Genomic DNA, 24,693 nt, shown 5'->3' with positions numbered 1-24,693 from the left:
GACTCCAACTTTTCTCAAAACACTTCCTGGAAACTTGGGCTTTTCCTGCATCATTAACAATTTGCTATCGCCACCTAGGAATGGGTCCAGCATATTACAACCTCCTCTGGGGCTCCCACGACACCCTTTAAGCCTCCAGTGACCCAACAGCTCCTTCCTCTACAAAATCCAGCAGTGCTTTAATAAGAACTGCATCAGAACTTCCTGAAATCCCTCCCCAGAGCTGCATCTGCCAATTCTCCTGACAGTTTAACCTCTGTGCCACTTGTACTCAAGTACTGCAGAAGTCACTGCTGTGACCTGGAAGGCAGAGATGAGGTGACACCCACATGCTCCTACAATGCTGTCCCTGTGGGATAGGGGGTCAGCCTGAACAAGGACACTCTTCAAGAAGTGAGACAGGAGAAGTACAGGATGTGCATGTATCACACCCTGACTGAACGGTATTACCACTTTCCAGCCACCTGTAAGCACAGACAGACTGAGCCACATGGAGATTCTGTTCACTCAGAACTCCTGAAAGGATTTTGTTTCCATTAAATTGTTCTCTATTAAGAACACATAAACACTCATATCATTCACTGTGTCCTGCAAGAAGGGGTTTGACAGAGTAACTGCAATCAATTGAAAATATGCCTCCTACTGCTTGGATATATCCTGTAGTTCTTGCACACGAGAGGATGACAAACTATGGATCTGGTGCCTCCAGAACATATGTCAGTATCCAGACCTCTGCAAAATCCCCCATAATGATCCCTTTTCCAGGCTGATGACTCCTAACTTATTTAGCTATTTCCTGCTTTTCTGACCATCATCATCTGAACCTTCTCTGGATTTAGTGCTGCTTGTGAGAATGGAGAAGAAGGTGCCCCATGGAGAAGGGAAGCAGGCTGCAGTTGCTCTGCACTGCTCCCAAGCCCTCTACATGTTAATCCAAGCATTTTCCCTTCATTGTCCTTTTTACCACTGACCTGATGTTTCCATGAAGTCATTGTCCTCACTCCAAAACGCATCACTGCTCCCTTTGCACAGATTCTCATGTGCACCTCCCTGTTGGGGCACATCGCCTCAGCTCACTCCCACAGCTCCCCCAGCACCCCTCTCCACCCTCAACCTCACAATCCTCAGCAGCTCCAGCAGCCCATCCCAGGACAGAGAGGGGCAGGCAGCAGCTTCTGAGAAAACCCTGGGAGAACCCAGGCACCGACTGTTTGTGACTGGTAGCTCATTCCAACAAGGCTGTTTAAAGAACATCCCATGTTGGTCTCTTGGTCATAGCCATGTCTAGAGCAATGGACACTCGGCACCCATGTACAGTTGAACCCACTACAGGTAGGACTACAGCAGTTACTGAGCAAAAAGAGGTTAAATCTGCATCCCTTTGAATTGAACCCTTCAACACCCAAACCCAAAATATACCTATATATTTACTAACAAGATGCAGAATAGCTCAGATAGTGCAATCAAAGAAAGGGAAGAAAGAAAAACAAAAACCACGAGTAGGGCTTGGGAGGACATTTTTGTATGTTCAACACCAAACTGAAGCTCTGTTTGGCCTGCTAACAAGAAAAAGTTGATATGCTGACCTTCTTGGCAGACTACCTTGATCCCAACACATAGGGGAAAAAAATGAACAGCGAGTTCCATTGCTGCTGCTTGATAAACAGGTCAGAATTATGCAATGCCAGACACGTGGCAGAAAGGACTTGAGTTACTTCAGGACACAGTTACAGGATAAACTGATAAACACTCACTCTTAAGCAAGCACTAGAGCTAGATGTAGCATGCTACTACTATCCCTGAGTGTCCTACATCTGTCCCTGCTCAATCCCACCTTCCCCACTCAACATCAGCCTTGCTTTACTCTTGACTCTTTGGTCAGATCCTGACTTCTGTAGCTGAGATCAGACTCTGCCTCAGAAGGCAGCAAGTGGGAAATGGCTCTGTTGAGCTGGGTGACCATTTACATCTCAGCACCAGGGAAATAACATGGTAATTTAGGTATCTGCTCAAGAGCAATGAACACAGAACTTCTGGTAGGCTCTGGGCTAAACTGGCATCATGGCTACATCACACACCTAGGTAAAGCAGGACCTGGATAAGCTGCTCAGCCTTCAAAGTGTGAAGCATCAGGTGGAGGATGGATGGATGGATGGATGGATGGATGGATGGATGGATGGATGGATGGATGGATGCAAGTTACCAAGGGCAATATTTTCACTACGCCTTTTCTGGCCTGATGCTTTGTTCACAAAGGGTGGAGGAGAAAGCCAAGTGATGAAATCCCTCAGTGCATCAAGGTTCAAACATGTCAAACTTGCTATTGGACACAAGGGAACAGGGAAGCCAACACCCAGAGGGATCTGTACTGAGATCCCCTCTGATGACATGCCAAAGGACTGGCACACAAGGCCCAGTGATCATGGAAAATACACTTTTCCAGTGAGTTATAGCCAGACATGTCAGACTCTTCCTGCTCTGCACTTGCTGGGCTGAAGATGTTGGCAGACAGATGAACTATCACTGACACATGGACCATTCCCTGCCCATGAACATTCCAAAGGAGAAACACATTCTACTGCAACTCAGCCCAAGCATTCAATGTCATGGGTGCAGAAGCTGCTGCAAAGGGCAGGGCCTTGCTGACCACACATCCAGCAGTAACCTCCCTGCAGTCAGGGATACCTGGGGCATCTGAAGCTGTAAGGAATGGTGGACTATGTCTGGGCATATGAAGGGCAGATGGAAGTTCCTCAGAAAGAATCTGAAGATTTGTAAATAGGGTTTGTATCTGTTGTATCATGATTAAAGGGAGAGTTTGAGACTTATTCTTCAGGACAGACCCCAGTAACCACTCTACAGTCTTTCCAAAGTTTCTCTCTTTCATATTTTGGAACACTTCTCATTTTTCTCCCCTCTATTCTTGTCCAGTATTTTGCCTGTGGCATTCCTCTTCCCACTCCCCTGGCCAGCAATCCTAGCTTCCCACAGCTGCCCATGCCAGGGCAAGTGGTGTGCAAACACCAGCTGCAAAGGGACAAGAACTTGTGTCAACACACTGAAATAAACCAAACAAAATTATTTTATAAGATTTATTGAATCCAAAGTCCAGCAGAAACAGATGTACAAACTTTGCTTGTCCAGTGCTTGGGGAATGGGATGTGGAGGGTGGAGGCAGCAGCAGAGCCCAGAGTTGCTGCTGGACCACGCTCCAGTTGGAGGCAGGGCCTTCTCCATGCATTGTGCTGAGCAGGCTGCTATTGCCCAGCCAGCTATGGGTCTTTGGCAGGAGTAGAGCATGAGGTCAGGGGAGGAGAAGGTATATTCAACAGAGGCTGAACAGATGGAATCTGGTGCACAGAGAATTTGGATGTTGGTTCTACACCGTCCTGGGCTGAGTAGTCCCAGGCAGGGACAGGACAACCATAAACATGGGACAGGAGCCAGTACCACAGGAGAAGCAGAGCTACCTTCTGTTGATGACTCCATCTTCCAGTGGGTTGGCTCTGCAAGTGGATGTGCCTCCAGTGCACATCAGTCCAGAACAGTGAACACAGGCCTTTAACCCCAGCAAAGGGAAGGCTCAACAAGCTCTGGTGCTCCTACAGCCTCAGAAACCAAATGCCTGGGTTTGAGAAGTCTGTAAATACCTGCCCATGAGAAATCTGCTGCCCTAAGAAGCATCTGAGATGCTGGAGCATCTCAGCTGTCACTCAGTTTTACAGCATTTATGGCAAACCCTATGAAGCTGCCTTCATATCACATGTTTTGGTGAGAGCAGAGTGGTTGCTTTGCTTCCCCTTATTCAATCATGCTTTAGAATCAAATCAACTATTAGTGCTGCAACACATCTTTCTGTTCCCATAATGAGCCTACAAAAACAGCTGCTCAGTGGCTACAGCAACCTGTTACAGAACTGGGGATGTGGGCACAGGGGAGGCCCTGGCATGAACAACTGTCTAGGTACAGTCACAACACCAACTGCAGGACAGGAATAGGAGCAGGGAACAGCGTGCTCAACACATTACAACATCTCCCTGGCAGAACTTCAAGGGCCTGGACATCTGCCCAGAACATGTCAAGGGTAAAAAAAAACAAAAAAACAAAAAAACCCAAACAAAAACTAAGAAACAAACCCTAGAACCCACTGACCCAGGGATATGAAGAAGCCCTAGCTCGAAACATCCCCAACCAGCTTCTGTTTCTTCTACAAGGTGGCAAAACGATTGAATGCAGTAGAAAGCCAAACCCTGCACTACAGGACCAATGCTTGTACAGAGAATAAAACCACTTTACCCCACTTCCCTAAGCAAGGGCTGAATGTGTTCAGGTCCATAACCTTTGCAGTGTCCCACTGAATCCTGAACAAGGCCATGGAGCAGTGCAGCACAGCATCACACACACCCCAGTGAGGCACTGCTGCTCATGGCCTCCCCCTCAGCCCAGGTCCCAGCAGATGAAGCAGAGTCAGCCTGGCCCCTGCACAGACACAGCAGATGATGCTCATCAGAGAGTGCAGGACTCTTGGCAGGCCTGGCTGCAGCTTTTGCTCAGAAGCTAGTCCACGTTTTTTAATAAAGTACTTGCAAGTGCAAAAGAGACAAAACTCAGTCCAAATCCTCACAGCAGGCAAGAAACCAAAGGAGAGGAAAAAAAGAAAAAAAGAGAATCACAACATCTCTCTCATATTAACAGAGAGCAGGAAGAAAAGGACACAGTGACCCAAAATCAGTATGACTCAAGAGTCTGGGAGATTGAGCAGCTAACAAGCATTGCCTGACCAGCCATGGAGACAAGCAGAGCAGCACTGTACAATTCAATTTTTCACAATATTGATCTGGCACAGTGATTTTTAGACCAGATCAGCAAGTCCTACTACCATTAACAACCCCTGCGTGTTAACTAGTCTTCAAAAAAACATCAAACCACAGTCTACACCATTATATAGAGTGGCACTACCCACTGACTCATAAAGAAAGAAAAAAAAAAACCAGAAGGCTCTGGACAGCTGCAACACAGGCAATACCTTTTCAACAGGAAAGGTCTGTTCCACCAGCCCTAGAAACTTGTAAGGAGTCAATTTACTATTACTTAGCATGCACCTCACCACAGAATACAGTAATCAAGATAAAAATCATCTGAATAAAGATGGGAAGTCCTCCTAACTTACAAGCTTGATGGTTCCATCTTCTGCCAGAGTCAGAACATGATATGGGTTTCCCTACACCAGAGAGGTCAAGATGTGCTACAGGTCATTTACAGCCCTGTGAAGACCACAGCCACAGAACAGGCTGTTTCTGCATGCAAAGGAAAAGCTCTCCAGCATGATCAGGTCACCACTGCTCTATTATATCCACCATATTCCCTGGCACACCGCAGTGGAGGGAGTGGGACACAGGGCAGGGGTACACAATAATGCAAGAGAGGGATGGGGAGAGTCAGAGGAGGAGCATTTCCATTTATCTACTTAGTGGAAGGGATAAGGAACAACAATCAAAAGCTTATCACATACACAGGCTTCAAATCTCATCATACTAAATAATTCACATGTTCATTTTTGGGCCAACTTTTCAACCTTCAGCTGAGGGGCAAGAACACCTTTATAAAATATTAAGACACTTCCAGCAAAGTCTTGCAAGGTAATGGGCAAGAGTCATTCTACAGAGACATCAAGGCAGGACAGTTTAGTGACTCAGCCAAAAGAAATGTTAGAGATCAGTGCAGAATGCAGGGGGTTCATATCCAGTTACTATTAAAAACAATCCCTAAAATGGTATTTAATGAGCTAAGAAAATTACAAACAAAAACCCAGTTATCTAAACACAAGACCTTATGGAGAGAGAAGCCTTCCAGAAGAAGCACACCTCCTAATGTTAAGAGGTTGCAACAAAGACTTCTGGATTCTAAACTGAGGTTTCTTAAATACTTTCCACATTAATCAAGGTGAAGCAACAGGGTTTTCTGAAGAGGATCACATTTATCCATCAGTGGAAACAGCTGCTACCCAGCAGTTTGAGTTGTAGTGAAACTGAGCTTTGTGCTGATGCCACCTTTTATCCAAAAGGCTCTGATAATAGGTACAGCCACATTAAAGAGTTTGTTTTAATCTGAAAAACAAGCAGTTCTGTGATTACAACTGGTGTTGACAGCTAAACTGCTGCCTCTAAAGTGCCAATCAACTCTTAGCTGTCACTAAGATACTTGGATTTTCCATAATCTGTGCTACAGCTGGAGATGCAACCTGTGGCTCTGGTGAAGGCCAAACCCCAAACCCCACTGTGCAATGCCATCTCTGCCCTGCTTTGGAAACTCTGCTTCCACAGGCACACAAAGCCTGGTGGATGACAGAGAGAGCCATGCAAAGGCAGGAGATTCAGCATGGCCACATCACACATCTCACACCTCTGGGAACTTGGTGCCTGAGGACAGAGCACAGGACCTCTGAAGGGGCCAGCCCAGCTCCAAAAGAGATACAGCACAGAAATCAGGGCATGGAAAAGTGCAGGCCAGCACTAAGAATCACAGACCCACACTGATGCCTGAGCACTTAATGGCCAGTGGAAACACTTTCTTTGGTTATTTTCCAAGGCCAGGATTACTGTCTTGAAATACTGACTGATGGTTTTGTTCAACTTTAATGGCAAAGCACTTTCCCAACTATTTCTGGGTGAGGCACAGCTCTGAGAGCTCAGCTGGAGCCTCAGTCTGCTCCTCCAGTCAAACCTGAAGTCTGGGTGCCCCAAAGCCAGTCTAACTGAAAAAAAAAAAAAAAAAAGGAGGAAAGAAACCAAACACTTCCCTAAAAACCCAAATGGGCAGCAGTTTTTCTGGCTGCAGGCAGGACAATCATTACAATCAATATGAGCAAACATGTGACCTGAAGTCAGTCAGAAAGGGAAAAAGGCAGGAACTTTTACTTTATACAGTCCTAGCTTTCATATCCATATCCATAAATAAAACATGGTATTAAATTTAATCTTAATTCAGAAGGTAATTCATCCCAATTCTGTGGTTGAGGAGCTGGTTTAGTTACTCTCCAGCTCTGAACACACCTGATAGCACCAGGTCTGACCTCATGTGGGGACCTGATCCCTGTGGTGTCACCCCTCAGCACATCTGTGCCACCCCCCTGGCACAGCAGCTCAGCCCTATCAGCCCCGAGCACTGGGCTCATCTCCCCAAACACATCCACCCCACCAAGCTGGGACAGCTCTGGCCATGATAAGCTCTGCAGGGCAACACCCCAAACACAGCAGCTGGGAGGAGGGAGTTTTTGTCACAGCCCATTAATGAGTCCTGAAAAACTGAAGAATGGGAAAGAAAGAACTTCCAGTTCTTCTAAGGGACAAAGATGGGATGTGAATGAATGCACAGGGCACGCAACAAATCTATTTCAGCATTCACACTGGAATTTAGATACAAGTTCAGGTGAACTCAGCACATAAACTGAAAAAATGATTGAAAAAAACAGAAAGCTGACATGGGATGAGAAGAACTGAGCAGTTCAGTGGAACTGAAGTTGATGGGCAGTGGACAAATCAACCGTGAACGACAAAGATTCCCAAAGACACAAAGAATTAATTTTTTTAAAATAAAGATCATACAATTTTAAGGATTCTAAAATTTCAAATTGTAAAATATTTTGTGGTTTTAAATTTTAATTTTAAAAGGTGTTCAGCTGATCTGCAGAGAGTAGAAGCAGGAACAGAAAAGATGAGAATGAGTTAAGGAATCCCAGAGGAATTCAGGTTCTTCAACATATGATACAGCAGGGCAGCCATTAAAATATACATAGAATACATGTACACACATAATTTAGAGGGAAGATGAAGAAAGAAAATTTAATGAGTTGTGTGTACCCAGGATAAACAAAAATTAAGTGCTCCTCAGATTACTTTCCTATGATGGCATTTTACATACACTGAACACAAGATTGATTCCATATGGGGAAAAAGAAATCTTAACACTAAAAATATGTGAAAGCTTAAGTTCAAAGGAAATCCTTTTGTTTTATTACAAGAAGCCCAAATTTCTTATTAATTTCTTTAGTATGACCTTAATTTTAACTTAAATTAAAAAAAAATAAATAAAAGCTATTTTGAAAATAGCAGATGGTGCAGTATAGTAAAAACAGATTCAAGAAAGAAACAACCAGCTTAAACCAGTCTCAGGACACTTCCTCCCATATGAGATTTTTAAATTTTTATTTTCAAATGGGGCTGGGTAGGCTTTATGGCTTAGCTTTGTGTTTTGGACTGAACTCTTATTGGTGGCTGGAGTGCACTAACTGTGATTCTGGAGTGCATCTTGCAGTTTGGTTTAGAAGAAACAGGGGTAGCACAACCAAAGATGTAAACAGAAGTAGAGGCAGTGGTGACAGCCAGGAGATTCACTCACATAAATAAACCCCTCGAAGAATAAGAGACTCATGCAGATAAATCCAAAAGGCTCTGACTTACAAAGGCCAGAAATCTCCAATCTGCTGTAACATCTATCTTTTCTTGGCAGTGTATGTTTTTTATCCACCACTGCTCTATGCACCACAATCATATTCACCCACCCACACGAGCTCTCATGTGGTCAGGAATTTTTCTAAAAATCCATTCTGCACAAATGGATTCAATAATTCCAGAGCTGACCCATCACACTGACCCACTTTGCTCTCTTTTCTTCCACTGTGCAGTGCTAAAACCTGCCATTTCTAAACACACTGATGACCTCTTGGGAGATACAAATTGTGCTTTCAGATAAAAACATAGTTAAGCCACCAAAAAGGCTACCCAAGTGAAGTTTCAGGAGAGGTTCTCAGCCTAAATAAAAATTCAGGGAGAGAAGCCAGCCAAGTTAGCTTCAGCCCACTATGCCTGGAAAGATGCCCCTTGGTAAAAATGTCTCCATGATCAGGATATCTGTTCATTGGGGGGAAATTTAATTGAGGTTTTCAACACGTATCTTTTTCTATCAAAAAACCACCTCTGACCATTGTTAACCCCGTGATTCAGGAGAATAAAGTTTCCCAAAGGAGCCGTTTCAACCCGCATTACCTGTGTGATGAACCTGGCAAGTGGACAGAGCCAAGCTAATAACAAGCCCAGAATGAAGCAGTGCCCCCCACCCATTATTATTAACCCTGTTAGGTGACCCATTTCACATGCAGCCCCACAAACTGGTTTGATAGGATAAATTAGAGGGTACCAGAGGCACAAGCAATTTTGTGGACAGGAACTGGCACAGCCAGCTGAAGGACTCACTGCATGTGGAACCAACACCTGTCCAAGGCTTTGCTATGACACCCTGTGGAAATCCCACATGCCTTTTTGGACAACTGTTCTTAAGGATAGCTCTGAAAGAGCTCTGCAGCAGGACAAACACCATAAGGTACTACAAGCCAGAGCTTCATCAGCTGCATAAATAAATAAACTTAACAGAAATGACTTCTAAAGACAGAAAATCAAGCAGTGTGTCCAAGTTGCTGATGTAGCCAAGAGGCTCTGAAAGCAGACTGATTCACTGTTTGTTTGCCACATACTGCTCATGTATTTAACCTCATACTTCAGGGCTTTTGCTGATTGCTCTAGAAGACAAAAGCCTTCTTTCCCCAGGTAATCATGTAGCTTCTTCCCCTCCTGCTTCTGCTGAAGCCATAAGAATTATGAAAGCTTGGCAAGGATTTTCCTTTGCCCTTGTCTGCAAGATGGGATAAGAGCCACTTCTTGAACTTGCTCTGAATTTTAATGTTTTCTTTTACTATAAAAAGTAAGATACTGGTGCTTGTGATACATCCAGTGATTAAACATTCAGAAAACATCTACAAAAGTTGTCATAAATCAAGAAAACCTGACAAAGAGGGAAGGGTGAAGAGCCAGGGGTCTGTGATTTGGAGAGAAGACCACAAGGCAGTGATAGAGGTTTTCATGTACAGAGCTACAAAGAGGAAAGAAATTAATTATTTTCCACCTCCACGTGATCCAAGAATAGACTCAGACTACATGGGATATTCAGCTTTGTCATCAGGAAAAATTTCCAACACAAGGACAGTGTTGGAAGAAGTTGCCAAAAAATAATGAAAGACTGGTTTAGACACACACCTGTCAGGCAGGACTAATGCTAATTGAACTCACTTCAGATCAGATGATTTGGTGAGGTCTCAGCTTCTATAATTACCACATTTAGCACGGGCACTGAGTCCTTTAGCACAGGCCCTTTGTTTGTCAGTGGAGTCAAAGAAAGTGACAAGCCAAAGCATAAACTGAAAACTTCCTTAAACACATTTGAAGTAGAAAGATTCCAATAGCATTCACAGAAAACAAAAGAAACAAAACAAAAAACCCAAACAAAAAACCAACCAAATAAAAAAACCCCAACAACAAAAAAACCCACACCAACACCAAACCAAAACTGGCTAGAAGGAAAATCTGGAAGACTTCAGCAGAACTTCTCACTTGTAGCAGGATTAACTTAAGAGTTACATGAGGCTCCCAGATCCTTGTGGAATTGAGGTTTGAAAATCTAAATACACAGCCTCTGCAGAAACTCATCCCCAACTCTGATGGGAAAAATATCTTCCATGAGAATTTTACTTGTGCAGGACTAAGAGTTGGACTCAATGGCCCTTGTGAATCCCTTCCAATTTGGAACATCCTATGATTTTATGATACAACACCTACCCAGCCTCCCTTCTCTGGTTGCTCCCCGAGGGGAGCACACCAGCATGAAAAACCCCAGGGAACATCCCTAAGGAAGAAACAGGTAACGTTTTCCTCTCCAAGAAAGGAACAGGAGGACAGAGACCTCCTGTCTTGCTCCCCCTGCTCGCATCTCCTCTGACAGCTTGTAAGATAAGCTGAGAAGAAATAAAGTCCTACCTACAAATGTCAACAGAAACTTATCAGCAAGAAAATTCAAAGGAAAGGATCTCCAAACAAAGCTAAAATGGAAAGTCCAGTCCACACACTGGTTATGGAGGATGAAGGATGGCTTTCACAGAGGAGGAGAGCAGGGGGAATTCTTAATTCCCAGGGCTCATTTCTATTTTATCTTTATGTCCAGATAAATGGGTGGCTCACAAGGACCTTCTGCTGAACAAAAGACTCAGGACACTTGGACAAAATGTTTCTGGTTTTGCTGACCTGGCTCACAACACTACAGACCCAGAAGCCAAACCCCAACAGGGAGAAGGTTTCTGTACACCAAATTCTCCTGATTTATCTGGCTGCACACTAATTCAAGTCTATAAAATATTCTTGAGTTTGAAACCTTGCTCTTTTAACAGAGAGTTTGGAGCAGGCAGACAGTGAATAAGCCAAGCAGCATCTTTTGTTTAAAAAGCAAGCTGAAAAAATTACCAACGCTTCTGAAAACCAAAGAATGGTGAGTGAAAGCTGGCACTCCCTGCAGCATGTACAATGCTGCAGAGCAGGGCAGGTCATTCATTAACCAGAGGGTGTTTAAAGTTTCTGAAAGTGATTGGCCAGCTCCTATCTATGCTGTTTAAGAAACTGAAGCAGGGTATGCCTAAGGGTGTGGTTTCACAACATCTTGGGCTGAATTAAGAAGTTGATGCTACCTTAGAGATTCATCCCCCCTTCCCTCTCTGCCTGGCTCTATGTTCCTGCTGGGTTGTCCTCAAAGAGCTCAAACAAATGAAACGTTATTTAATAGCATGAAGACTTGAACTAATGCAGAATATCATTTGCAGGGGAGACTCATTCCCAGTGTGCAATCTCACCCATGTTAAGGACAGGGCACTTATCATCATCTCATTTTATGAAGGTTTGGTGAAACCTGTAGCAAACCACCAACACATTTTCAGCAGGACTCAGGAAAACTTACTGCACTGAAGTCTAAATAATAATAATAATAATAATAATAATAATAATAATAATAATAATAATAATAATAATAATAATAATAATAATAATAATAATAATAATAATAATAATAATAATAATATACTGATCTGTTACATGCAGGATGCACAAATTAAAGCATTGCTCCCTGAGTCCTGAAGGAACCAGCCCACCACAGCCCCAACACAGCAGAGGCAGGTTCCAGGTTCCTGCCTGGCCTGGAAGCTGGCCTGGCCAAGGTGACACCTGCCAGAGCCACAGGCCTGCACCAAGGAAGAAGAGTGGCTGTGCAGATGGGGTGGAGAGGAGGGAAGGGTCAGGTTTCTCTCCTTTGATGACATGGAGTTTGATCAGTTCAGCTGCAACATGTAATTTCATCCTCAAATACCAAAATGCTGAGCACACGTGAAAAAAAAATTGAACGTAGGGAAAGAAGTGAGCAGATCTTTCACAAAAAGCCACTGGTTTAAAGCAGAATGCTTATTAGTAAATGTTCTAAATGTCTTTAATTTTTTTTTTTTTAAATCAAGATATGTCAGGGTCACAAAAGTTGGTAGTTAATAATAATCCCACAATTATTTCAGACCTGCTGACTGAATTTCAAAGCACAGCACAAAGAAACCCTGAGTAGAACATGGACAGGGAAGTCTCCCATTAAAAGTAATCTCTATCCTCAATGCAGACAGGGGTAGTTAAGGGAACTCAGTTCATGTGGCTCCAATCACATTTGTAATCTTCAGAGAATGCTCAGCACTACCCCCACCAGCACCCAGCTGGGTTTAAGCCAAAATAAATCTGGCAGTTAAGCACAAATGCCCTGACTTGGAACTGGATATGGCCAAAGTGTTTGTCCTTGTGGAGGGAAAAGGAGTTTGAGACAGAACCCAGCAGCAAGACTGTCCTTTGAACTGGGACTCCCAGGGTGCCACCAAGGATCCCCAGTGAAACTGGGAACAAGAAAGGGACCAACTTTGGCTCCTGTACCAGCTCTGGGCTCCCAACCACCACCTGTGGTTACACACTTCCCTGGCAGCACTGAGTGAAAATCGATCTGTTAAAGCAGAAGTGACTTAGAAAGGGTCTAAGGAGACAAACCTGGCAGGGTTTCAGGTCACAAAATGTTAAAATTACACTTTGACACAAAGCCAAGTCAAGACTACAAAGTCTGTCACTTCTTTGTGAGCTCTCACTTACTCTGTGCTGTGAAGGACCTGATAACAGTTAAGCCTGGAAATGTTTCTCACTTCAGTTACTTGAACAATATACTAAAAAAAAAAAAATTAAAAAAAAAAAAATATATATATATATACACACATATATTTAAAAAATCACACTCATTCTCCAAAAGCCAGGAGGATAATTACTGAGCTGTAATACAGAGCCATGCAGTTAATCTTATACAGATGATGGGAGAGAGACCTAACCATGACCACGGAATGACTCTTGGCAGCATAATCTGCATGTGATCAAACAAACAACAGGTTCACAGGATTAAATTAGTGCTTATTTAGCAATGAATTGTACAATCTCAAGTCTCAAGTTCACTTTATGCTTTATTTCACTGAGAGAAAAGAATTCCATGTTCATCACATGCACTATAGAAATGACAGTGGCATACAGGGACTTTGACTCAAACTGGCCACAAATGCTGCCCATGTAACTCCTGGGCTTTAAAGCCATTTATCAGAAGTGGTTCAGGTAACTTTTAGTCACCAAAGAGGGAAAAAAAAGAGAGAAGAAATTACACTGACTGTTCAACTTCAGGACAGCAGACCTGAGACATTCAGTACACACCATCTCAGGTTAGTACTGAACCCTGCATGTACCTGTGCTATAACCCCAGGGGAATCCTAAACAAAGCATAATCCAACCAGCCATCTGCAAGGCCAAGCCCACAAGTCATTCCCCCCACCTTTCCATCACACAAGCCACAGAGCCATGAACAGAACAGGCTCCATTAACAACCAAACAACCCCTTGTCCAAGAACTTCAACCCTGGAAGGAGATGATGGGACTGGATCCCTGCTTTGCCTTGTACATGGCACACAACCCATCTGGATCAGGACAGGGGGAGAGAAAGGGCAGAGAGAGCAGGACTGACTGGTGCAGTTGTCATAACAATTACTAACAAATATAAATTGAAGTTGCAAGTTCTTTGAAGCACAGGTGTCACTCAAAGCATTCTCCCTAAGACAGATCTTTCTTTTGTTAGGACATTCACAAAACATTCTCCTTGCCAGATACCAAAATCCACAAAGGCTGAACATAGATTTAATCTTTAAAATATCTTTACCAGAAGTAACACCCAAGGCCAAGAATGCCCCCACCACTGACCACCTGTCATTCACTTTGGCATCTGAAGAACATTTACTTTCTACCAAATAGAAACTTCCAATTTCAAGCCCAGTTGAAAGAATATCTGGCATATAAGTCACTACATATCTAGAAATTGTTATTTTGCTCAATAAATTGGATATTGTCAAAGAAGGATTACCAATTTTTATTTCTAAAATGAAGCCACTCGACCAACTTCGCAGCAAACCAAAAAACACACATTTCAAACAAAAGAAGCAACAATATTAACTAGAAATACCACTCTATCACATTTTTGTAGTTCAGTGGGAAGAAGAAAAGAATAGAGACAATACAACAGGCCAATTATCCTGTCATTTTCAGATTCTTTCATGTAAATTTGTCAAGTGGAGTATACAGATTAAATGCAAAATTATTTTCCTACTTACTTTTCAGACACAAAGAGTAGTTTGCCTGTCTGAAAGCTCATCATCTTGCCCATTACCTATTTAGTTTTAATTTCTATTATCTGCTGATATTTCTATTATCATGGCTGCATTGACAACCCCAGCAACTTGATTTAAGATAATATTCAATAGGTTGAAGCTTCCAGATATAAGACAATTATAATACTCTAATTTTATTAATAGAAACACACATTCTCTGATACATATATATAAAGAAAAATCTTTATTTCAAAGGAACATTTAACACAGATTGTAGGTCAAAACAAACCTTAACAGTCACTTACCAGGAAGCCTGTTCATGTTGACTCCTTGAGCAGAAAGTCCTATTCCCATGTACCTTCAAAAAAAAAAAAAAAAAAAAAAAAAACCACAAATAAAACATCAGTCAAGCAAAAGAGTGGTCACAGCACAAGATTCCCTGCAGCAGAAATACAGCACTAAAATAAATCCAATCCATACAAAAATTACTGAAGAATGATAAAATTACTAAAGATTTTCCATTACTTATGTATTTTATTGAATCCAAGATAAAACATCAATCTCCTCTAGTAACTGACAGCTTTGCAATGTACAGCTACTCTTTAGCTCTCAATTGGTAGGAAAAGGACTGGACAGCAATCAGCAATTTAATTCCCAATTTGGTATTTGTGGGTATTTTTACTCACATTTCAGAAAAAACTATTTATATAGGTGATTAACAAGACAGTAAAAAACACCTAAGTGCAGATATAGTACATGAGGACAGATGTCTGTCTGGCCTGATGTACTATCTCCAAAAATAGCTGAGAGTGGATGCAGAGGACAGAGCACTCAGCTGTACTTTCCAAGAACACTCTTTCATTGTTCAGCATATATTTTACACAATCTCACTTTCTGAACCTTTGTAAACTCTTTGAAAGGGCAACATCCCACAGCTCCCCCCATTCAATTTCTGCCCAACCTATTTTTTATTTGTACTTGCATTTTTAGAATTGGAAGAGAGAGGAAAAGCATTTCCCTACCACTTTCTTAAGGATTTTGGAGTCCTGATTCACACCCCTCCCCAAAGGTCTCTTCTCAAGGGTGGGTAATCAGAGTCTGCTCAGCTGTTCTCGTGGAAGCTCATCTCTACCTCAGTGCTCCTGCTACACTTCCAGTTCTGTAACTTCTTTGAGAAGCAGGGAATAACCAGAGCCACCAGCACCACACAACACAAGCCCAAGGTGATTATTACAGATAACAGCATGACAATGCTCTCTGCTTTGGTTTCTATTCCTCCCCCTCCTGATCTCTATTATTCCATTTATGTTCTGACTGCAGATGAGAACTGAACTCACTTTTCCATGGAAGTGGGACACAGCTTGACCCTGCACTTTAAGTGGCAGCTCAGAGGCCATTTTTTGTATAAAGTCTGGATTGTTTATTCCACCCTCATAAAAATCATTGTGCACCTATCCAGCAGGACAGTAAGGCAAAGCCAGCCTCCACAAAGTCTCCTCTTCCTTACTGCAATACTTAGGCACATTCCCATTTTGTCTTCTGTTCCTGTTAATTTGCATGGTCTGTAATTTTTTTAATATCCTGTGGTAGCACAGCTCAGTTTTTTTTTCCTCAACACACTCCCATATTTTTAGGTTACTGAGCTTTGAAATTAACTGTTGGGCTCTTGTTCCTGTAAAGGTAAGAATCAAGCAGGCTACAGACAGTGTCCTGCTATTCTTTCACTCCATCAGTTTTCCTCCTGTGGCTTCCTTGGCCACCTGCTCCATAAAACATTAACCAGGTATGAAAACATGATTTCAGAATTTCAACCCAAAGTTACATTTCTTCAAGTTATGTGTTTAAGTCCCCTGCAGAAACTGTCCCCTGTCCTTGACTTGTCCATCTCAGTCACTGTTAGATGAAAATGGCAATAATTGATTATTTCTTGTTTACACTGAAATTTTAATACTTAGGGATCTACAAGTTTATCAAATCTTGGCCTATAATTATTTTGGTAGTACAAAATAGTATTGTTTTGGTGGAAAAATACCTTTAAGATTGTCAAGTCCAGCTACTGACCAAAACTGCCAAGCTCACCACTGAACCACATCCCCAAGTGCCACAGCTCCTCATCTTTTCAATCCCACCAGGGATAGTGACTCCACCACTTCCCTGGGCAGTCTATTCCAGTGCTTGACAAACTTCTCCATGAAGAAATTTTTCCTGATATCCAACGTGTTCTTTTAATTTTTCTCATTGAATAAATTTAAGCTCTTGGGGCGTGTAACCCTATTGCCTCTCATCCCTATGTCTGATTATGTCAACTGTCTGATCCTCCAATAAAATGTCTTCTTAAATAGTCTCTATACCATCTCAAAGTATTTACCCTCCTGATTTTATTAGCTATTCTTAAACAAGCTGCTTCAATTGATAAGGTTTGTTTCCTGGCTTTTTTGCGGTTGGGTGGTGGGGTTTTGGATGAATACTAAAGTGGCAGGGCTTGGGGGCCTTTTATAGCACTTCTCAAAGGATACCAAAGATGAGAGATCATGGTCAGTGCTGCAGAGCAATTTCTAAACACACCTTTGCTGTAAACATTTTCTGCACTGCTCAGAGCACGAGTCAGAAGTTACATCCCCGTGAGCTCCCTGACTCACAAGAGCCTCTCCACAGCAGGCATCTATGGCATCTAAAAATTCAGCCTCACAGTGTCATCTGACATACATGCATCTGTAATAAACTGAATTTGGGCATATTTTTACAGCCTTCCAGGCACAATATGAAAGAATTTCTCCTATATCTGCAGGGACTACTCCAGCCCTTCCTTACCACCTTCTTAGTGCACTGGCAGGTAAGAGAGTTCTTATTCAATTTCTGTGTTTCTACTGAGTCTGGAGTTTTCTGCTGTTACAGATATTTCCTTATTACATAGTGGGTTTTGCCATGTGTTTTTTTTCCAACTATGTGTGCAAGCATCCAGGATCCAGTCCACAGCTACAACTGCCCTCAGCTCTATGAGAGCAGAGACAACCTCAGTGCTACCTCTGCCAACTGCTCCAGCCTGAGGGGAGCTGTGATTCAAAGTACCCAATTGCTTCAACTCAGTGTAAAAGCACCCTCTAAGCCTGAAGCAATAACACCAGAGAGCTCATCCTGACACTGGCAGGTCTGAAACACTTAGCAAGGACCATTCTGCTTCCTGGCAGAACCATCCCCACCAAGCAGGTCACACCACCAAGCTCCAGACCTCCTGAATTTGTTGGCTGTGACAAACTGTGTTCAAAGAACAGGACGTGTCTCTTGGCACAGGGAATGTTTCTTCTGTCCTGATCTATTTGGCTCAGCTGAAGGTAAAGCACTGTAGAACTGTGGCCACTTTGTCATGTGGCAGTGTCAGATTCCTTCCTTTCAGTATCACACAGCACAACTCTGCTGGCAGAGGCCAGCTCCATCCCTCCTTGCTGCCTGAGGGTGCTTGTCTGCTCCTCTGCCTCTACATCTGCTGCTGTTGACATGAACAGACCCAGAACTGAACAGAGAGGACACCTCTGCACACAGCCTTGGCACAGCTTCACCACAATCCCAGCTGCAGCACTTCCAGGGTGCCCTTTGTCCCCATCCCTGCTGGGTCTCTGCACTGTATTGCACCATAAGGGTGGCAACACCAAGGAAAACATTGGAAATTAGAGGAAATAACCTAATTGTCAAATTCAGATAAAATAGGTCATCACCCACTTCAGCTTATCCTGCTTAACTTCATTATTTATGCAGATTCATCCCCCCTCTTTTGTGTACAGCTAAATCTGATGCACATAACCAAATACAAAACTTATACAATAGTATCTTTCCATTTTCAGACAACATAGCTTTAAATTGAGACTAGAAGCTTGCATTTTTATAAAAAGGAAGCACTACAACTCCACAAATTCTAAATTTAAAATTACACTTTAATCTAGATACACAACATCATGGAAATATGTTGCTAAAAAAAAAGGAACATGACCACAAACCTTCCTGGTTCACAGTTTTTTGCTTTTCAACTTCTGCTCCCATTTAAAGCTCAAGACAAACTTTAAAAATAAGACCATAATGGCTGTAGAACTGTAGACAGAATTTGCAGACAACCTAAAATAAAAACAGACTCCCTCACCATGCTGAGTTTCAACTCCACAGCCCACAGCTTATATCCAGAACTTCAGATTGCCACAGATTTGACTGCTGGGTTTTGTTTAGAAAGTGCTACTTTGCTTTTCCCATCTACAATCAATTTATGTACCAGAAGTAATGGATGAAATAAGCTTTAAGATCAATAAAGCCTCAGTGGAAAAAAAAGAAAAAAATCACTCTATTCTCTTGAAAATTGGGAGGAAAAAAAAATTAAATCTTCAACTCCACCACCCCCAAAAGCACCAGATGCTTTCTGAACTTCTTGGTGGAGAACAGCTTCTCACTTCCTCGATTCCAAATGTTCCAAATCAGTTTTGTGTATGCAACAAATGCAATACCAGTTAAACAGTATTTGTGGGCATCATCAAGAGCAAACTACTGCCTTTTTTTTTAATAATGAATCAATTATTATATTGAATATCATTAAACATAAACCTCTATGGCCTGCCTGTTCTCACCCCTGGTTTCAGACCATAATGTGGACAGACTCCCTGTGGGGTATCCCTTAACTGGAGCTCCTTTTTGAGAGATCCAAAGAGCCTTTCAAAAAAAAAAAAAAAAAGGATGCACAGGAATGTCAGCATCCAGTGTCAAACTGGAAAAAAATAATTTTGAGGGCAATAATACATTTATATCCATTACCCATCATAGTTAATCTGCAAAGCTAAGCTAGGGTGACCTCCTAAACCCATCTTCTGAGCAATGAACACTGAATACTTGGACCTGTCCCCCACACCTAATCTGAAGCTTCAAAAATGCTGCATCATTAGACCAGCTCCAAACAGAGCAGACTGGCAAAAATAAACGCAGACACATGCTGGTGATTCAGTCAGAACAGCCTTGTTTCCACTCACCAGCAGCCCTGGCAGTTACCATAGCACCAAATTTTTCCAGACTCCTACTCCACCTCAGCCCTGCCCAGCACTGGTTGCTTTAGAAAATGTGCCTGAATCAGCCACACTCACCAGCAGCCACAACATCAGCTCTGCCTGTTCCATCCACTCCCTGCCTCTCCTTGGCCTCAGCAGAAGAATGAAGGACCTTGGTAAAAAGCTCTCAGGTCAGAAGATGCTGGCTCCACACACACACACCCAGCAGTATTCCCAGGATTTTCTCTTCTGGGTCTTACAGCACCATGACTGTGCTAAGATTAAGCTCAAAGACACAAAGCTTTTTGGGTCCCTTCCCAGCTCCCAAGGACTTCAGCAGGGAACACCAACATGTAGCTGCTCTAGCACAGTGACATCCCAACAAGACAGCATTCACTTCTGGCCCCTAGGACAACTTGGGTGGTGGACTCTGCAGTGCAGATGTTTTCCAAGATGCATTTTAAATCTGCATACTTTAAAAAAGTATGTAATTTGTTTTTTGTTTCTGTCAATAAAAGACTTTCCCTTGGAAAAGATATGGAAAACTAAAATGATGACTGCACTTCTGAATTAAAATTTAACTCTTAAAGATATAAAAGATCTCAAATGCAGTTACTCAGTTAGAAAGAATTATATATTGTCACTGGGCAGAAATCATCTGAAAAACAATGAGAAAAGTTATTTCACAGGAATGACAACATCTGACTGACCTAAACTGAAACAAAGAGATCTCTTAATGAGGCTGCTCTAAGCATTACAGAGTCACAGAATTAGGGGAGACACTGATGGCTGTGTTTAGCTTGTCCCAGAAGGGGAATCCACCCATATGAGAAGCAATTCTTTGAGTTAAAAGATGTTTCTCCAGAACAAACATGATACTCAGAAAACCTGCCAAAAAGACAACGTAAGAAGAGTTTTTTGTCCAGTCTAAAGCTACTTTGTATGAGCAAACACACAAAAATCCTCGTGAACCCAGCAGAAAACCTTCAGAACAGACCTGCCCTTTGACAGCAAGTGGCCAATGCTGAAATTCCAGGATTTACATCTATTTGGCTTTTGCAGTGCAGGACTGAAGAACTCATTGAGTACAACAGAGGAGAACGCAGCAACAGAACTCATGCAGACCTGTACTACATTCTTCAGTTTCAGGAATCCCAGGAGCAAAGATCATCTCCATGGAAAGCACCCAGCACCTGGGAAGCACTGCTGTGTGCAAAATAAAGGCAGGGCAGAAGGAGGGCAAAAGCAATTAGCCCATGGTCCTCACTGGACAAGCAGTACACTTGAAACAAAAGGAGGTATTTCTCTCTTTAAAAAGCTGCAAGACTTTCTCCAATGAACTTGGGCTGAATACTCATCTCTAACACTAGCTGACAATTAGCAAGGCAGATTTATTAAGGCTCTGCCAGAAGAAGAAAGACAGTATAAATAATAAATACTGGTTTCCCCTGTATTTATTGTTTAACCTGTTGAAAGGTACCAAGTCAGGAGGGTGAAACAATCCCTGCCACTCTTCATTCAAGTGGCTGTGAGGTTCACCCAGATGGCAAACAAAATTCAACCCATCTGAAAGCTGGGGAAACAAAGGGGAAAAAAATACATTGGTTTAGCATTAGCTGGGTAACAGCCACCAGCCCAGAACTCTTCTTTCCTGAGCCAGTGCCACCCTGGCTCAGTACAGGAGGCTGGACCAAGACTGCCAGGGATGCCAACAGGCACCCAAGTCCAAACATGAAAGAGTTAAGACCAGAGAGGTTGAATAATTTGTTTTGAAGGCCATGACTTCCAGCAAAGCAATCATTCCCTGCTCAGTTGTGAACCAACATTAACACAACACACAGTAGAAATTCCTGGGATTGGCATTTTATTACATGGCTCAGCCAAAGCCAAGCAATCCTGCTGAGCCACGAGTAAAACAAGGGATGTCTCACTCTTCCACAGGTTTGTGATTCAAAGGTTTCCTGTATCCTGCAGATTTTTCTATAACCACACCTATGTGGCAGGAATCCTGTCCTCCCAGCTATCATGCACCTCACTCTTTCAACATGCACAGTTAAATCTAAAATAAACAAACTAAATGATCAAGTTAGAGGTGAATAATACACCACACTGGTGGCTTTTCAGAGACTTTCACAGTCTCTTGTTGCAAAGCTCTGAACTATCATTCTGGTCTGAGGTAGGTCCTGACTTCCTGCCAAGTTTAAAGAGTGGTTAGAAATGATAACCCTTATCAACTTACCACTTGAAACCACACTGTGGCAGTTCTGGTGGGGGAAGGGGAACATTGTTTTAAGGCAGTGAAAAAACAAGTTACATCTCCTTGGAAAAATTACCTGTGGCATGCGAAATACTGGATTCCAACAGTCTCCAATTCCTCAGTCTAACAACAAATATTTTGGAACTACTTCATAATGGAATATAATCTCTAGAGTGGAAATGGTTCTGGTTTTATTTGTGCATATTGTGCTGTTCTGTGATGGTGCTTCAGAAATAGCACTGATGGGCTCCAGGAAGAATCCCAATTCCCCAAGAAGAGGTCAGTAAAGACAAATTATGCAAGGCTGAAAAGAAGGGGATAAAGGGAAGAAAATAAAATTTTGAAGAGCTCATTAAAAACAACTACAAGTATCCTGAGGCAAGGAGGAGTTCAGTGTACATCAGCCCTTAGAAAGGCAGAGAATCCTTAAAAGCTGAAGACTGTGGAAGGAAAGGCGAGTGAGCAGGACAAAAGTGAGAGGCAGCAATCTGGTAACACAACACATCTTCTCAGGGTGGTTATGAGTAATTAGTGATAAAATGACAAGAGGAAGAATGAAAAGCTATTTTTGACAGACCAAGGTATCATATTCCCAGCTCCCTTCTAATTTTAGGATCAGGTTCAAGTGGTATCTGCCAGCTGGAAGAAGGGCCAAACTGTCCCTTGTCTGTGCTACCTTCAGGAAAGAAAGACTGATGATGTAGATTGACAATGTTTGTAGGAACACTGAAAGATGGAAAAGACAGAGATGAAGACTTGATCTGAGCACCATTTAAGAAAGAAAAGGCCAAATACAAGCACCAGGGTAAAACCACCACTAAAATCTGTCAAGAATAACCAGTTCCTCCATCTGCTACCCCAAGCACCACCACATCCAACAGAACCCCAAACCCCGTGGTCAAATGCAAATGTAGCTGAAGCAGAGGTGTCCCAGCAATTTATTATTTTTTTCACTCTTGGCAGCTGACTCCTTCTCCAAGTCAGCTGATTTCCAACAAAGTTCACACACAAACCATCTCAGTGAAAAATGGTGCCTAAAGTCTGGGAACAGCACAAAGCATTACTGATACTCATTCTCTGATTATTTATTCTGGTTACACCCAACTGAATAAGCAGGATTTTTGTTCAAGTTGTCCTGCTGCTTAACAAACTTCACTTCCAAATGCACTGCTCATAGTCACTGAAAATATATTAGGGAAGTTAAACAGGTTTCCACAACTGAAAGGACTTAAGATTGCTTAATTGCCACTCTTAAGTAACAGAACATTTTTTCTGCCATGAACAAAGCCTAGAAAACAGTAAAAAAAAGATGCTAAGAGTTACCACAAATGTCTAACAAAAAAGCAACCAAAAGAGGGCAAGTCATTTAAAGACTCTTTCATTCTGGTGACTAATCTTGCATTTCAGTCCATCATAACAGACAGCCAGATTAAAAATGCACCCTGAGCCCCCGTTTTTCCTCTGTAAAACAGGGGGAACAATATAAATGCAATACCCAAATCAGAAGAAAACACTCCACACCAGCTAGCTGTCTCTTAGGAAGTATTCTCACATCCTTATAGGCTAATATCCTCTGGTTTAGGCTTGGATGGTAACAATTCCTATGAAAGGAGGATTTCTTTCCTCCTAATAATAAAAAATGAAATTACAGAAAGAAGTAGCTGTAATATTTACACAAGATCTGGAGGGGGGATTAATTATGTGGAAAACATCTCAGAGAAAAAGTAACACTTGAAGTTTTAAGAGATGTACTGGTGAAATTGGAACACTTTCTCTTTAAACAGCAGCAGAGAGTCAGAGCTGGGTGAGTGCTGGGAAAGCACCACACACTGAACTCACAGATCTTTACACACTGACATCTCCACAACAAGGGACAAAGGCTTCATGTGGACCAGGGCATCAATACAAAGAACTTGTAAACAAGCAGGCAGATTGTAGTGTGGAAACAGAGATGCAGTCTTATATCACAGGTACAATGTAAATCCCATCGCTAGAAGAGCAAGATAAAAAACTAATCTGGCCACAACTAACATAATTCAGCTTCAGTGGAGAGCTGAAGAAAGACAGTCAAAGCTTCACACTGGATGATAAAATTCTTCAGCAGTTCATAATTTCAAGGCTTCTCAAGTGAAAAAAAAAAGGGTTTACCTACATAAAAGTTATCCAGCTTACAAAAGTTATTACTGAACAGAATTCCTTAGATCTGCAAGTTTAGAATATGTAAATAATTAGTTCCCATTATTCTGTGATTTGATTTAACTGCAAACATATTCTGAAGAACTGAGCATAGTAATGTTTTACATATATTCTAAAGATCTTGATCTTGCTAGAGTTTGCTTTTGACACATTCTTACCTATTCTATAACAGATACTCAGAAATAGCAGAGGGAGGGGGGATGAAAAAATAACCAAACAAAAATAACCCCTTCCCAAAATTTTTCTTCTTTACTGTGCAAAATTTCATAAGAAGCTGAACAAAAAACCCCAACAACAACAAAAATAATTATGGCACTCGGAAATATAGGAAATCTCAGACATACCTAAATCCACACATCACAAGTGGACAAGTCACATTTCACCATCACTGCTTCCATTTCACTGCCTTATTTCACAAGTAATTTTAATGATAAATTGATACTCAACTATTACAATGGATGGCCCATGATACTGCTATAAAACATTCATTTAAAATTTCCACTTCATTGATAAAAAAAATAAAGGAATTAAAAAAGCTATCAACTGCAAATCAGATATTCCAACCTCAAGACTCCTTTACACTGAAAAGCTGCTCTCAATATTACATCCTTTCAGAAGAGTGTAACAGAAGAATG

General features: G+C 42.0%; 1 protein-coding gene across 2 annotated transcripts in view; it reads right to left on the bottom strand.

The window, feature by feature from the left end:
• RANBP10 (RAN binding protein 10) overlaps nucleotides 1-24,693 on the bottom strand; it is a 59,193-nt gene that overhangs the window by 27,559 nt on the left and 6,941 nt on the right. For both annotated transcript variants that reach the window (XM_084214900.1, XM_084214901.1), the window contains exon 3: nucleotides 14,893-14,945. In XM_084214900.1, coding sequence (XP_084071026.1) covers nucleotides 14,893-14,945 — 53 coding nt within the window. The remainder of the gene's footprint in view (nucleotides 1-14,892; nucleotides 14,946-24,693) is intronic.

The sequence above is a fragment of the Fringilla coelebs genome (assembly GCF_963513975.1).
Source record: "Fringilla coelebs genome assembly, chromosome: 14".
In the NCBI taxonomy this organism is placed as follows: Eukaryota; Metazoa; Chordata; class Aves; order Passeriformes; family Fringillidae; genus Fringilla; species Fringilla coelebs.
Note: the sequence above shows the minus strand (reverse complement) of the source record. Positions and strands in the feature narration are given on the sequence as shown.